The 17,648-nt window shown below is 37.7% G+C and overlaps 1 protein-coding gene and 1 long non-coding RNA gene across 2 annotated transcripts; both read left to right on the forward strand.

Annotated features, from left to right (window-relative positions):
* Positions 1–4,846: 4,846 nt before the first annotated feature.
* Positions 4,847–11,438, forward strand: LOC123732644 (uncharacterized). The gene is made up of 4 exons (XR_014391518.1): positions 4,847–4,969; positions 7,301–7,405; positions 10,343–10,618; positions 11,322–11,438. It is a non-coding gene; the product is annotated as an uncharacterized LOC123732644 (long non-coding RNA).
* Positions 11,439–13,372: 1,934 nt separating this feature from the next.
* On the forward strand, positions 13,373–16,612 carry LOC145876366 (NLR family CARD domain-containing protein 3-like). The gene is made up of 3 exons (XM_082972151.1): positions 13,373–13,466; positions 13,596–13,824; positions 14,205–16,612. The coding sequence occupies exons 2-3, from the start codon at positions 13,611–13,613 to the stop codon at positions 15,974–15,976; spliced, it is 1,986 nt and encodes a 661-aa protein (XP_082828277.1). The 5' UTR covers positions 13,373–13,466; positions 13,596–13,610; the 3' UTR covers positions 15,977–16,612.
* Positions 16,613–17,648: the final 1,036 nt, after the last annotated feature.

Below are 17,648 nucleotides of genomic sequence, written 5' to 3' on the forward strand. Positions count from 1 at the left end.
TTCTGTCACCATCCTCATGCTCTCTCTCTCTCACTGCCCTGTCAGCATCCTCATGCTCTCTCTCTCTCACTGCCCTGTCAGCATCCTCATGCTCTCTCTCTCTCACTGCCCTGTCAGCATCCTCATGCTCTCTCTCTCTCACTGCCCTGTCACCATCCTCATGCTCTCTCTCTCTCACTGCCCTGTCAGCATCCTCATGCTCTCTCTCGCTCACTGCCCTGTCAGCATCCTCATGCTCTCTCTCTCTCTGTTCTGTCACCATCCTCATGCTCTCTCTCTCTCTGTTCTGTCACCATCCTCATGCTCTCTCTCCCTGTCCTGTCACCATCCTCATGCTCTCTCTCTCCCTGTCCTGTCACCATCCTCATGCTCTCTCTCTCCCTGCCCTGTCACCATCCTCATGCTCTCTCTCTCTCTGCCCTGTCACCATCCTCATGCTCTCTCTCTCTCCCTGTCCTGTCACCATCCTCATGCTCTCTCTCTCCCTGCCCTGTCACCATCCTCATGCTCTCTCTCTCTCTGTTCTGTCACCATCCTCATGCTCTCTCTCTCCCTGTCCTGTCACCATCCTCATGCTCTCTCTCTCTGCCCTGTCACCATCCTCATGCTCTCTCTCTCTCTCTGCCCTGTCACCATCCTCATGCTCTCTCTCTCTCCCTGTCCTGTCACCATCCTCATGCTCTCTCTCTCCCTGTCCTGTCACCATCCTCATGCTCTCTCTCTCTCTGTTCTGTCACCATCCTCATGCTCTCTCTCTCTCCCTGTCCTGTCACCATCCTCATGCTCTCTCTCTCTCTATCCCTGTCCTGTCACCATCCTCATGCTCTCTCTCTCCCTGCCCTGTCACCATCCTCATGCTCTCTCTCTCCCTGTCCTGTCACCATCCTCATGCTCTCTCTCCCTGTCCTGTCACCATCCTCATGCTCTCTCTCTCCCTGTCCTGTCACCATCCTCATGCTCTCTCTCTTCCTGTCCTGTCACCATCCTCATGCTCTCTCTCTCTCTCCCTCTCTCTCTTTTCTCTGAACGCACCAGAGTGAACATGAAATAATTATTATCAGTAAACAAGTGGTGTTTCTTGCCATGATGTGGAATGGATTACTAACCATTTCTAATCTGAACGGCAATGATTATTATATCAAGAAACGTTGACTCATCTCTTGTACTACTGTAGACTTCTATCATCTGACAGGTGATTATTATAGAAACGTTGACTCATCTCTTGTACTACTGTAGACTTCTATCATCTGACAGGTGATTATTATAGAAACATTGACTCATCTCTTGTTCTACTGTAGACTTCTATCATCTGACAGGTGATTATTATAGAAACGTTGACTCATCTCTTGTACTACTGTAGACTTCTATCATCTGACAGGTGATTATTATAGAAACGTTGACTCATCTCTTGTTCTACTAAACTGATGAAGGTCACTGCCACCCTTCCTCTTCCTCATGATGACATCACTGTGAATGAAAGCTGACTGTAATAAAACTGATTTCACTTTAATCAAACAAACACTAATAATGCTATTTATCATAAGGAATTACAGCTATACAGTATCCTATACAGTACAGCGATACAGTATACTATACAGTACAGTTATACAGTATACTATAGAGTACAGTTATACAGTACAGCTATACAGTACACTATACAGTATACTATACAGTACAGTTATACAGAACAGCTATACAGTATACTATAGAGTACAGTTATACAGTACAGCTATACAGTATCCTATACAGTACAGTTATACAGAACAGCTATACAGTATACTATAGGAATATGTAATAAATTAAAGCTACTAATGTCTACATAAATTACAGATGCAGCACAACATAAATGATTGACACTTTACTCAGACTTCACCTGGGCTTTCTGACCAATAGAACGTAATAAAGACATTAACGTTAGTTGAATACGTCCGTGAGCACCATTGTTGGTCGCTGGGTGAATGTGTGGCTAATTAACGTTCCAGGTAACTTTAGTGATGGTTGATTGATTAGCACTCGCAAATCGGTCCATTTTCACCAAAAACTTTTGTTTCCACTCCATGCAATTACTGACACTTTTTAGCAAAATATTATTTATTTCCACAATTACAGTTCCAGCGCAAAATGACGTATTGACGTTGACGTTAAAACATCACAATCGACAGTGATATAGCCTACGTAACACTCATATTACATTCTAGTTTTACACTTTTTAATACATTTGAAAGTAATGAAATAGCACAGCAAATCTTTTATTTATTTATATTATTTATATCAATATATTTGGGGGATATTTTGAGCATGTTTCAATATTGGATGTGTCCCCCCAATATATGTTATAATTCCGGCACTGGGATACACTCTTTGTGTAGAAAGTGGATTTTATGGCATTTAAAGCCACAGTGATACATTGTACAGCACACGTGTCTCAGAAGTCCAAGAAGCTGGACATTATATCTGCAGCAGAGAAGAAGAACAACAAGACAGGCTTTATAATTTAGAGTAATATACAAGTGGCCAACCAAGATCACCTGTTCATAGCTGTTTCAACATGAATCCAGCAAGGAGATTCACCTGGTGGAGATCTATGTATTACCTGGAAGTCTAGAGAATGAAGGGCAATGGTTAAAGGCTGAAAATGGATCCATCATAATGATTCTACATGTTATAGTATGAACCTGGATCCATCATAATGATTCTACATGTTATAGTATGAACCTGGATCCATCATAATGATTCTACATGTTATAGTATGAACCTGGATCCATCATAATGATTCTACATGTTATAGTATGAACCTGGATCCATCATAATGATTCTACATGTTATAGTATGAACCTGGATCCATCATAATGATTCTACATGTTATAGTATGAACCTGGATCCATCATAATGATTCTACATGTTATAGTATGAACCTGGATCCATCATAATGATTCTCCATGTTATAGTATGAACCTGGATCCATCATAATGATTCTACATGTTATAGTATAAACCTGGATCCATCATAATGATTCTACATGTTATAGTATGAACCTGGATCCATCATAATGATTCTACATGTTATAGTATGAACCTGGATCCATCATAATGATTCTACATGTTATAGTATGAACCTGGATCCATCATAATGATTCTACATGTTATAGTATGAACCTGGATCCATCATAATGATTCTACATGTTATAGTATGAATCTGGATCCATCATAATGATTCTACATGTTATAGTATGAACCTGGATCCATCATAATGATTCTACATGTTATAGTATGAACCTGGATCCATCATAATGATTCTACATGTTATAGTATGAACCTGCATCCATCATAATGATTCTACATGTTATAGTATGAACCTGGATCCATAATAATGATTCTACATGTTATAGTATGAACCTGGATCCATCATAATGATTCTACATGTTATAGTATGAACCTGGATCCATAATAATGATTCTACATGTTATAGTATGAACCTGGATCCATCATAATGATTCTACATGTTATAGTATGAACCTGGATCCATCATAATGATTCTACATGTTATAGTATGAACCTGGATCCATCATAATGATTCTACATGTTATAGTATGAACCTGGATCCATCATAATGATTCTACATGTTATAGTATAAACCTGGATCCATCATAATGATTCTACATGTTATAGTATGAACCTGGATCCATCATAATGATTCTACATGTTATAGTATAAACCTGGATCCATCATAATGATTCTACATGTTATAGTATGAACCTGGATCCATCATAATGATTCTCCATGTTATAGTATGAACCTGGATCCATCATAATGATTCTACATGTTATAGTATGAACCTGGATCCATCATAATGATTCTCCATGTTATAGTATGAAACTGGATCCATCATAATGATTCTAAATGTTATAGTATGAACCTGGATCCATCATAATGAATCTACATGTTATAGTATGAAACTGGATCCATCATAATCATTCTACATGTTATAGTATGAAACTGGATCCATCATAATGATTCTACATGTTATAGTATGAACCTGGATCCATCATAATGATTCTACATGTTATAGTATGAAACTGGATCCATCATAATGATTCTAAATGTTATAGTATGAACCTGGATCCATCATAATGATTCTACATGTTATAGTATGAACCTGGATCCATCATAATGATTCTACATGTTATAGTATGAACCTGGATCCATCATAATGATTCTCCATGTTATAGTATGAACCTGGATCCATCATAATGATTCTACATGTTATAGTATGAACCTGGATCCATCATAATGATTCTACATGTTATAGTATGAACCTGGATCCATCATAATGATTCTACATGTTATAGTATGAACCTGGATCCATCATAATGATTCTACATGTTATAGTATGAACCTGGATCCATCATAATGATTCTACATGTTATAGTATGAACCTGGATCCATCATAATGATTCTACATGTTATAATATGAACCTGGATCCATCATAATGATTCTACATGTTATAGTATGAACCTGGATCCATCATAATGATTCTACATGTTATAGTATGAACCTGGATCCATCATAATGATTCTACATTTTATAGTATGAACCTGGATCCATAATAATGATTCTACATGTTATAGTATGAACCTGGATCCATCATAATGATTCTACATGTTATAGTATGAACCTGGATCCATCATAATGATTCTACATGTTATAATATGAACCTGGATCCATCATAATGATTCTACATGTTATAGTATGCCATGGCCTTTACTGGCCAAAGGTTAAACTGCTGTTATGTTTATGATATACTATGGTGTTGTGTCACTAGACTTTGACCAGATATTATTGCATCCAAAGATCAACTGCACCTAGAACATAGATACAGAGCCACTTGTTATCAGGAAGCTGCTCTCTCAGAACAACGGAAAATATCTCAATGACTTGACATGTTCTGGTTGTGAATTCAGGCTACAAGGTAAGAATCTTCCCAGTGATTATTGTAAAGTGTGTAGAGAAATTAAATGTATGGTTTTATTTTATTATACTGAATGACAGTAAAACACTCAGATCTAAAAGTCCATTTCACCTGGGACAGTTATGTGACAGTTCAATCATACAAAATGGCGCTAACTGGGCGTAGGCAAGTCAAATTCAAAAACATATTGTTCATATATTCGTATATTGTGGTTATTTTACAATTTGTATATATTATGTATGAGTTGTAAATCGTCTTTCAAAATATCGTAAAATTTGTTTTCTAAATTACAATGAGCTCCTCTTTCCTGTGTAATTTGGTATGAAACCACTGAACATACTTTTCTTAATATAGTTGATGATATTGTTGTGTGTATTCATATAGTTGGTGATATTGTTATGTGTATTAATATAGTTGATGTTATTGTTGTGTGTATTCATATAGTTGATGATATTGTTGTGTGTATTCATATAGTTGGTGATATTGTTATGTGTATTAATATAGTTGATGATATTGTAATGTGTATTAATATAGTTGATGATATTGTAATGTGTATTAATATAGTTGATGATATTGTTGTGTGTATTCATATAGTTGGTGGTATTGTTGTGTGTATTCATATAGTTGATGATATTGTTATGTGTATTCATATAGTTGGTGATATTGTTGTGTGTATTCATATAGTTGATGATATTTTTGGTGGACAGTGTTATAATAGTCCTACTCTCCTTAAAATGTTTTTGATATAAATTAGATGCGTGGGGTGAATTCGTTCTGTGCCCATCTGTGTGCCCCAGGGTGATCGCTCCTACACTATCTACAATCTAAAAGGGTTCTTTGGCTGTCCCCATAGGAGAACCCTTTGTAGAACCCTTTTTTTGGTACTAGGTAGAACACTTTTGGGTTCCGTGAAGAACCCTTTCCACAGAGGGTTCTACATGGAAGCCAGAAGGGTTCTACCTGGAACCCAAAAGCGTTCTCCTATGGGGACGGCCGGAGGACCCGTTTGGAACCCTTTATTCTAAGAGTGTACTGTATCATAGGTCTATAGACTTGTCTTCTCAAAACAGGCTTAAAATACAACAAGTAACAAACAAACATGTTCTCTTTATAATCTACAGTTAACTCCTTTCACTCAGGGAGGTATGTTGTGTGAAAGAGAGACTAATAAATATTGTTCGAGAGACTAACAACAACTTACACTTCCTCAAAACAGTTTGTGTGTATTCATTAGTGCCCACCGTAGCAAAACGTTTCGGCAACAGAAACCGTTTAGGTCACGTTGTACAGCGTTTAGAGTAAACGGTTTATGTTTTATTTAACATCTTAAAACTGTTGGCTGTGGAGTAAACTAATGAATACAACCCAGGTTGTTGCCTACAACTCGACATGTTGATACCTGCCTCTTGCTGAAACCTGAACGTAGCCTGAGGGGTATACTATGATACAGGCTTGATATACTGGTTTTCTAAAGCTAGCCAGCTTCAGTTAGCTTCACATTCCAGCTCAGGCCTCACCCATCAGAATATACAGAACAGAACAGAAAAAAATCGCAATGAAGTTTCAAGGTGAGAATCCTGCCAGGGATTATTGTAAAGTGTGTAGATAAATGAAATGTAATGTTAGTATAGTGAATGACAGTAAAACACTCCTAACAGTCTACTACTACTGAGACAGGTTGGTGTAATGTTAGTATAGTGAATGACAGTAAAACACTCCTAACAGTCTACTACTACTGAGACAGAAAACTCAAGTCTGAAATTTCTAAGTGGAAATTACAAACTTCAGAAGCCTTTTTAAACCTCAAATTCACTACAAGTTTTACATTTCCTGCATTGCTGGAAAGTTATTCTGCAGTGGGGGGTGATCAAATTAAGATCCTACATCTGTACACATAATTGTACATGGGGATATGTATGGGGGTCTATAACATCCAATCACAGAGGTTTACATCAGCTGACAGTTGCAATGTTATTGCTAATAACTCAAACTGCCCTTTTCAGATAAAGACATAAACTCTGTACAGATGTAGGATCTTAATTTGATCACCCTGTTGCAGAAAAACTAAACGTGTAATGTATTTGAGTGTAATTAAACTTTAGAAAAGGTTTCTGAAGATGATAAATTCCACTTTTCCATTTTAAAACTGTTCATTAATTATAATCCACACAATAATTCAAATGTCCTGTTTCTGCAGGATTATTTTCCTGGTGTAGCAAACTGGCTCAAATTAAGATCCAACATCTGCAGCAATATACCTCTCTCTAATGTATATGGCTATATTGAGATTCACTTTTGACCATTTGACATCTTGTATTTCCTGTTGTTTAGGCTGGTTGAATGAGCTGCCTGTGAAAGCTACTTCATCTGCAAGAAAACAGGCGGCTGCACCAGTGACTGTCAGAAGTTTTGTGATTTCCTCATATGAACGTGAAAGTAAGTGTGTTGTCTACGCAGTTACAAAAATGGCTGTTGAAACTGTGGCACATATTTCTCTGTGACATTGAATAAATGTGTTGGTATGTAGGAAAGACGGGCAGACTCTCGTACTGTTGGTCTAGACTACCTACAAACTATTATAAGGCTATGATCACTTATCATGCCGACAAACCTGATGGTCTCTGTGAACTGATCTGAACAGGTTTAGACTGGTCATCTATGATATGTAGGTTATATACAGTACATTCTCTGTCCTGCTACTGGTAGGACTATAACATTATGTTGATCTGAACAAGTTTAGGCTGGTCATCTATGATATGTAGGTTATATACAGTACATTCTCTGTCCTGCTACTGGTAGGACTATAACATTATGTTGATCTGAACAGGTTTAGACTGGTCATCTATGATATGTAGGTTATATACAGTACATTCTCTGTCCTGCTACTGGTAGGACTATAACATTATGTTGATCTGAACAGGTTTAGACTGGTCATCTATGATATGTAGGTTATATACAGTACATTCTCTGTCCTGCTACTGGTAGGACTATAACATTATGTTGATCTGAACAGGTTTAGACTGGTCATCTATGATATGTAGGTTATATACAGTACATTCTCTGTCCTGCTACTGGTAGGACTATAACATTATGTTGATCTGAACAGGTTTAGACTGGTCATCTATGATATGTAGGCTATAGCCGAGGTATAGACCTTGATCTGCATATCACTAACAAACTGCTATTATACATTATAACCTAGTCTACTTTACATAATATAACATCTCTCACTTGATGCAAAAAAAAAAACTTCCAGAATGGATCAACAATTTCCTCCTCAGATCAATCATGTTCGTTTTAGCCCTTCTGTCTACATTCTCAGATACGTTTAGAAAAGAACAGATTGAAAGACAATAAATAGTCTACTGTTAGTGAATACAAATACGTGTGAGACATGGCCTTGTGTTGCTGTACTGTCTATAACTACCTTAACAAACAGAGACTAATTATTATTATTATTATTATTATTATTATTATTATTATTATTATTATTATTATTATTATTGTTGCTGTTCTGTCTATAACTACCTTAACAAACAGAGACTAATTATTATTATTATTATTATTATTATTAATATTATTATTATTATTGTTGCTGTTCTGTCTATAACTACCTTAACAAACAGAGACTTATTATTATTATTATTATTATTATTGTTGTTGCTGTTCTGTCTATAACTACCTTAACAAACAGAGACTTATTATTATTATTATTATTATTATTATTATTATTATTATTATTATTATTATTATTATTGTTGCTGTTCTGTCTATAACTACCTTAACAGTGACATATTATTATTATTGTTGTTGTTCTGTCTATAACTACCTTAACAAACAGTGACTTATTATTATTATTATTGTTATTATTTTTATTATTATTATTGTTATTATTGTTGCTGTACTGTCTATAACTACCTTAACAAACAGTGACTTATTATTATTATTATTATTGTTATTATTATTATTGTTGCTGTTCTGTCTATAACTACCTTAACAGTGACATATTATTATTATTATTATTATTATTATTATTATTATTATTATTGTTGCTGTTCTGTCTATAACTACCTTAACAGTGACATATTATTATTATTATTATTATTGTTGCTGTTCTGTCTATAACTACCTTAACAAACAGAGACTAATTATTATTATTATTATTATTATTATTATTATTGTTGCTGTTCTGTCTATAACTACCTTAACAAACAGTGACTTATTATTATTATTATTGTTATTATTTTTATTATTATTATTGTTATTATTGTTGCTGTACTGTCTATAACTACCTTAACAAACAGTGACTTATTATTATCATTATTATTATTATTATTGTTGCTGTACTGTCTATAACTACCTTAACAAACAGTGACTTATTATTATTATTATTATTATTATTATTATTGTTGTTGTTCTGTCTATAACTACCTTAACAGTGACATATTATTATTATTGTTATTGTTGCTGTACTGTCTATAACTACCTTAACAAACAGTGACTTATTATTATTATTATTGACAGTTACCATGGAGATGAAATGTCACAACTACATGTTCATGTGATGCTTTAAATCACCTGACTGTTTCCATGTGTCTGTTAGTAAATGTTTCATAAGAGATAAGAGATAATTAATAAATTACAACAATTGACATTAAAGAATGACTGTGTTAACCACAACCAACATGCTGGATCTCTGTTTAGTTGTCACTGTGTTAACCACAACCAACATGCTGGATCTCTGTTTAGTTGTCACTGTGTTAACCACAACCAACATGCTGGATCTCTGTTTAGTTGTCACTGTGTTAACCACAACCAACATGCTGGATCTCTGTTTAGTTGTCACTGTGTTAACCAACATGCTGGATCTCTGTTTAGTTGTCACTGTGTTAACCACAACCAACATCCTGGATCTCTGTTTAGTTGTCACTGTGTTAACCACAACCAACATGCTGGATCTCTGTTTAGTTGTCACTGTGTTAACCACAACCAACATGCTGGATCTCTGTTTAGTTGTCACTGTGTTAACCACAACCAACATGCTGGATCTCTGTTTAGTTGTCACTGTGTTAATCACAACCAACATGCTGGATCTCTGTTTAGTTGTCACTGTGTTAATCACAACCAACATGCTGGATCTCTGTTTAGTTGTCACTGTGTTGACCACAACCAACATGTTGGATCTCTGTTTAGTTGTCACTGTGTTGACCACAACCAACATGTTGGATCTCTGTTTAGTTGTCACTGTGTTAACCACAACCAACATGCTGGATCTCTGTTTAGTTGTCACTGTGTTAACCACAACCAACATGTTGGATCTCTGTTTAGTTGTCACTGTGTTAACCACAACCAACATGTTGGATCTCTGTTTAGGGGTCAGTGCTCTAAAATGAGTCTCTCTGGGGAGAGAGAGGAGGGACCTGCCTCTAAAATGAGACTCTCTGGGGAGAGAGAGGAGGGGGGCCCCGCCTCTAAAATGAGTCTCTCTGGGGAGAGAGAGGAGGGGGGCCCTGCCTCTAAAATGAGTCTCTCTGGGGAGAGAGAGGAGGGGGGTCCTGCCTCTAAAATGAGTCTCTCTGGGGAGAGAGAGGAGGGGGGCCCTGCCTCCAAAATGCATCTCTCTGGGGGACATGACACCAAAGCTAAGAGGTAAGATGACAATTTTATGAATACTTGATTTAGTTTATTTCCTAAATAAATAGCTATCTTAAGGTGAATGCACTTACTGTAAATCTCTCTGGATAAGAGCATCTGCTAAATCAGGGGTTCTCAATCCGGGGTCTGTGGAGGTACTGCAGGGGTTCTGCAGGAAGCGTGGGGAGTGGTGGTGTATCCAGGGAGAAAACTAAACTAATATTCTGAAATGTCATTGTGGTCTTATGTTCCCATCTATTGGAATTATTTAGCAACTGCAGTAGTGCTGAAAAAATGTGTTATTCCTTACTAAAGTAGTAATTACTGAGAATTACTAGTTAATTTTATCACTTACAATCATAAAATAACAACTTATACCATAACAAACAATTAAACTGACATAAACCAAAATCACTATATATGTAGTTATTTAGTTAATTACCAAATTGAGCCGGTCGGTCACATTTGAGAGTGAGGGAGATATATAGCATTTTGCATAAAAAAACATGATTTTTGTCTCTCTGAAATGAAACCATCAAGTGATAGATTTTAAACAAATCCTTGTCTGTGAGAGATGTAATAATTAATACATAATTTCTTTAAACAATAAAAGCTCATTTCTGTAAAGTGATATGTTGCGTTTTGGAACTCTTCTTATGTTTCCCATCTGAGATCAGAGTAGATGAGAGATGTAATGTTTGTCTCTGTTGTGTTGAAGTCCAATCAAGCAGGAGAGACCAGCCTCCCCTGTACCCAGCTGTGTGTCCATGAAGAGTGACAAGTCTATGGGTGAACCTATATACTTTAGAGAGGGAGACTTTTCTACTGAACAAAGGTAAGAAGAACTCATGGGTCATGGTCAGTGAGTTAAACAACACTGTCTCTAGTCATTTCTCCTCTCCCATTTTCCCATTTATTTTTTCAATTTTCATAGTCCTTAAACAATATTAAACAAACACAACATTCCCTCCCTGTGTGTGTGTGTGTGTGTGTGTGTGTGTGTGTGTGTGTGTGTGTGTGTGTGTGTGTGTGTGTGTGTGGTGTGTGTGTGTGTGTGTGTGTGTGTGTGTGTGTGTGTGTGTGTGTGTGCTCTCCCTGGATGAGGACATGTAATCTCTATCCTGATTGCCTAGTCACTTTTACCCCTACTTACATGTACATATTACCTCAATTATAGCCTCATTATTACCTCAACTACCTGGTACCCTGCACATTGACTCAGTACTGGTACTCCTTATAGTCTCATTATTACCTCAACTACCTGGTACCCTGCACATTGACTCAGTACTGGTACTCCTTATAGTCTCATTATTACCTCAACTACCTGGTACCCCTGCACATTGACTCAGTACTGGTACTCCTTATAGTCTCATTATTACCTCAACTACCTGGTACCCCTGCACATTGACTCAGTACTGGTAATCCTTATAGCCTCATTATTACCTCAACTACCTGGTACCCCTGGACATTGACTCAGTACTGGTACTCCTTATAGTCTCATTATTACCTCAACTACCTGGTACCCCTGCATATTGACTCAGTACTGGTACTCCTTATAGTATCATTATTACCTCAACTACCTGGTACCCCTGCACATTGACTCAGTACTGGTACTCCTTATAGTATCATTATTACCTCAACTACCTGGTACCCCTGCACATTGACTCAGTACTGGTACTCCGTATAGCCTGATCTCTGAGAGTGAGACAGAAATATACTATTACTGTGTTAAACCTAGCAGTACTACTGATTTCTCTGAGAGTGAGGCAGATATATATTATTACTGTGTTAAACCTAGCAGTACTACTGATTTCTCTGAGAGTGAGGCAGATATATATTATTACTGTATTAAACCTAGCAGTACTACTGATTTCTCTGAGAGGCAGATATATATTATTACTGTATTAAACCTAGCAGTACTACTGATTTCTCTGAGAGGCAGATATATATTATTACTGTATTAAACCTAGCAGTACTACTGATTTCTCTGTGAGGCAGATATATATTATTACTGTGTTAAACCTGGCAGTACTACTGATTTCTCTGAGAGTGAGGCAGATATATAGCATTTAGCAAAAAAACATTATTTCTCTCTCTGAAATGAAACCATCAAGTGATAGATTTTAAACAAATACATGTCTGTCACTGAACAACGCCATGCCATGATTAGATAGTGAAAAAACACACCAATCTCTTCCATAATTTCTTTAAACCATAAAAGGAAAATTTCCGAACATTTCTGTAAAATGATATGTTGCATGTTGGAACTCTTCTTATGTTTCCCATCTGAGATCAGAGTAAATGAAAGATGTAATGTTTGTCTCTGTTGTGTTGAAGACCAATCAAGCAGGAGAGACCAGCCTCCCCTGTTCCCAGCTGTGTGTCCATGAAGAGTGACTGGTCTATGAATCGTCCTATAATGTTTAGAGAGGGAGACTTTTCTACTGAACAAAGGTAAGAAGAACTCATGGGTCATGGTCAGTGAGTTAAACAACACCGTCTCTAGTCATTTCTCCTCTCCCATTTTCACATTTTCTTTTTGTTGTTTTCATAATCCATAGGCTAATCCTTTAGTCCATTTTCATAGTCCTAAAACAATATTAAACAAACACAACGTTCCCTCCACGTGTGTGTGTGTGTGTGTGTGTGTGTGTGTGTGTGTGTGTGTGTGTGTGTGTGTGTGTGTGTGTGTGTGTGTGTGTGTGTGTGTGTGTGTGTGTGTGTGTGTGTGTGTGTACTCCCTGGATGAGGAGATGTAATCTCATGTTTTGTCCACAGAAACCAACAGGAGAGATCAGAGTCAGAGATTCTCAGTGGTCAGTCTTCCCAGAGTCATCAAACAGACCTGGACTCTATATTCAGTGTATGTGATCCTGTTATGAACATTTGTTTTTGTTTACCTCAAGTAAAGTTGATCTGTCAATCATTCATTAATGTGTTAATGAGAAAGCATTTCTTCTCTTGCTTAACTTATTTACTTGATTTATTTTAGTTGCTTGAAGAGAAAATGATGACATTTGTGAAGAACGAGCTGAAGATGTTCAAGAGGATTCTTAGTCCAGAACTCCCAGAAGGCTTTGAGAGTCAGAAGCAGGAAGAGGAAGTGGTGGATGCTGAAGATGAGAAGCAGGAGAGCAGTGCCAGAGAGGGGGCTCTGAAGATCACACTGCACGTCCTGAGGAAAATGAACCAGAAGGAGCTTGCTGACACACTGGAGAAATGTAAGATCTGTCTGCCTCATGTTGAATGATGTTTTATAACATTTAAAAGCTGTAGCTAAAGTACAGCTAAAGTAGCTGTGTAACTCAATGATATTGTAGCAGCCTTAACACAACACCTAGTGGCCTCATCAAGTAGCAGAAGGGATGTGTTGTGGTGATTAATTTAGAGAGACAGAGAGAGACAACATTAATAATACCATCAATAATACCAATAATAATATAATCAGTCACACCAGTCTGTAATGCATTATGAAAACATTTACACATTTATACATTCAGTTAAGAGAATAAATGATTATAATTTAAAATGTTATAACAGTCCTACAATACTGTAGGCATTAAAACAGATGTAATATTAATATCCTCTGTGTTATTTCTAGATTCAGATGAGCTTGCTGTGATTTGCCAACGTGAACTCAAATCTAATCTAAAGAAGAAGTTTCAATGTGTATTTGAGGGGATCGCTAAACAAGGAAACCCAACACTTCTCAATAAGATCTACACAGAGCTCTACATCACAGAGGGAGGAACAGGAGAGGTCAATAATGAACATGAGCTGAGACAGATTGAGACAACAACCAGGAAACAAGCAAGACCAGAGACTGCAATCAAATGTAACGACATCTTCAAACCCTTAACTGGACAAGACAAACTTATCAGAACTGTGCTGACAAAGGGAGTCGCTGGCATTGGAAAAACAGTCTCTGTGCAGAAGTTCATTCTGGACTGGGCTGAAGGAAAAGCAAATCAGGATGTCCAATTTGTATTTTCATTCCCTTTCCGGGAGCTGAATTTGATGAAAGGGGAAAATACTTTCATTGAACTTCTCAATAACTTCTCAATGGAAACCAAACAATCAACAATCTCCAACTTCGACAAGTACAAAGTTCTGTTCATCTTTGATGGTCTGGATGAGTGCCGACTGCCCCTAGACTTCCAGAAGAACAAGATCTGTTGGGACGTCACAGAGTCAACCTCAGTGGATGTTCTGCTGACAAATCTCATCAAGGGAAATCTGCTTCCCTCTGCTCTCCTCTGGATAACTACCCGACCTGCAGCAGCCAATAAGATCCCTTCAGGGTGTGTTGACCAGGTGACGGAGGTACGAGGGTTCAATGACCCACAGAAGGAGGAGTACTTCAGGAAGAGATTCAGTGATGAGGACCTGGCCAATAGAATCATCTCACACATAAAGACATCAAGGAGCCTCCACATCATGTGCCACATTCCAGTCTTCTGTTGGATTTCTGCAACAGTCCTCGAACACATGCTGAAACATAAGAGAGAAGAGATGCCCAAGACTCTGACTGAGATGTACACACACCTTGTGGTGTTTCATACCAAACAGAAGAATGAAAAGTATCTTGGGAAAGAAGAGACAGGTCCACACTGGAATAAAGAGAGCATTCTGTCACTGGGAAAACTGGCTTTTCAACAGCTAGTGAAGGGCAATCTGATTTTCTATGAAGAAGACCTGAAAAAGGCTGGCATTGATGTCAATGAAGCCTCGGTGTACTCAGGATTGTGCACACAGCTCTTTAAAGAGGAATGTGTTCTGTACCAGGACAAGGTGTACTGCTTCGTGCATCTGAGCATTCAGGAGTTTCTGGCTGCTGTATATGTGTTCCTCTCATTCATCAACAACAATGAGAATGTAATGAACAAACTGCAAACAAAAGACGAGCCTGAAGTTACTGTCTACAAGAGTGCTGTGGATAAAGCCTTACAAAGTGAGACAGGAAACCTGGACCTGTTCCTCCGCTTCCTTCTGGGACTCTCACTGGAGTCCAATCAGAAGCACTTACGAGATCTACTGACAAAGACAAGAAGCAGCTCACAGAGCCATGAAAAAACAGTCAAGTACATCAAGGAGAAGATCAGGGAGAATCCCTCTCCAGAGAGGTGCATCAATCTGTTCCACTGTCTGAATGAACTGAATGACCATTCTCTAGTGGAGGAGATCCAAAGCTACCTGAGATCAGGAAGTCTCTCAAAACCCAACCTGTCACCTGCACAGTGGTCAGCTCTGGTCTTTGTATTGCTGACTTCAGAAAAGGAGCTGGATGTGTTTGACCTGAAGAAATACTCCAGATCAGAGGAAGGTCTTCTGAGGCTGCTGCCAGTGGTCAAAGCCTCCAGAGCTGTTCTGTGAGTAAATAAAATGCCATATAAGAAGTAATCATCAGGAAGAAATATTATATGTATTACAATATGTATATAATATTATATTGCATAACATATTGAATCAGATATTCAATCTAGTATTACAATATGACCATACAATTCCAGGAGACGGAAGGTAAATCTATATGTTGTTTGAGAATATGAACCAAATGCATCTACCGTTGTCCTTCTACACTACTGGTGTTAAATTAACAGTGTGTTTGTGAAGTCATGATGATCTCTTTGCAGGCTGTCAGGCTGTGGAGTCACAAAGAAAGGCTGTGCTTCTCTGGTCTCAGCTCTGAAGTCAAACCCCTCACACCTGAGAGAGCTGGACCTGAGTAACAATGACCTGAAGGATTCAGGAGTGGAGCTGCTCTCTGCTGGCCTGGGAAATCCCCACTGCAGACTGAAGACTCTGAGGTCAGTATTCCTGTAGTTGGTCAACAAGTGATAACTGTTCACCAGATCCACATGTGTTCACCAGGCACACAGTATAGTCCACACCATATGTGTTTGGACAGTGAATGTTTCTGAACACCTCTACATTCATGTGGATGCTACTATTAATATGAATAATCAGGAATGAATTGTGAATAATGAGGAATGAGCCTCTGTTATTAGTAATGGTGAGAGGTTAGCATGTTTTGTTGTAGCCTCTGTTATTGGTAATGGTGAGAGGTTAGCATGTTTTGTTGTAGCCTCTGTTATTGGTAATGGTGAGAGGTTAGCATGTTTTGTTGTAGCCTCTGTTATTGGTAATGGTGAGAGGTTAGCATGTTTTGTTGTAGCCTCTGTTATTGGTAATGGTGAGAGGTTAGCATGTTTTGTTGTAGCCTCTGTTATTGGTAATTGTGAGAGGTTAGCATGTTTTGTTGTAGCCTCTGTTATTGGTAATGGTGAGAAGTTAGCATGAGGTTAGCATGTTTTGTTGTAGCCTCTGTTATTGGTAATGGTGAGAGGTTAGCATGTTTTGTTGTATCCTCTGTTATTGGTAATGGTGAGAGGTTAGTATGTTTTGTTGTATCCTCTGTTATTGGTAATGGTGAGAGGTTAGCATGTTTTGTTGTAGCCTCTGTTATTGGTAATGGTGAGAGATTAGCATGTTTTGTTGCATCCTCTGTTATTGGTAATGGTGAGAGGTTAGCATGTTTTGTTGTATCCTCTGTTATTGGTAATGGTGAGAGGTTAGCATGTTTTGTTGTAGCCTCTGTTATTGGTAATGGTGAGAGGTTAGCATGTTTTGTTGTAGCCTCTGTTATTGGTAATGGTGAGAGGTTAGCATGTTTTGTTTTAGCCTCTGTTATTGGTAATGGTGAGAGGTTAGCATGTTTTGTTGTATCCTCTGTCATTGGTAATGGTGAGAGGTTAGCATGTTTTGTTGTAGCTTCTGTTATTGGTAATGGTGAGAGGTTAGCATGTTTTGTTGTATCCTCTGTTATTGGTAATGGTGAGAGGTTAGCATGTTTTGTTGTATCCTCTGTTATTGGTAATGGTGAGAGGTTAGCATGTTTTGTTGTAGCCTCTGTTATTGGTAATGGTGAGAGGTCAGCATGTTTTGTTGTAGCCTCTGTTATTGGTAATGGTGAGAGGTTAGCATGTTTTGTTGTAGCCTCTGTTATTGGTAATGGTGAGAGGTTAGCATGTTTTGTTGTAGCCTC

Source organism: Salmo salar, unplaced genomic scaffold (genome assembly GCF_965601325.2).
Source record: "Salmo salar unplaced genomic scaffold, fSalSal1 ptg000578l, whole genome shotgun sequence".
Lineage (NCBI taxonomy): Eukaryota > Metazoa > Chordata > Actinopteri > Salmoniformes > Salmonidae > Salmo > Salmo salar.

Bases quoted from the DNA above. Each gene is read 5' to 3' on its own strand.
- LOC145876366 (XM_082972151.1), top strand. From the start codon at position 13,611: ATGATGACATTTGTGAAGAACGAGCTGAAGATGTTCAAGAGGATTCTT. The intron at 13,825-14,204 runs GTAAGATCTGTC...TGTTATTTCTAG, and splicing joins TGCTGACACACTGGAGAAAT to ATTCAGATGAGCTTGCTGTG.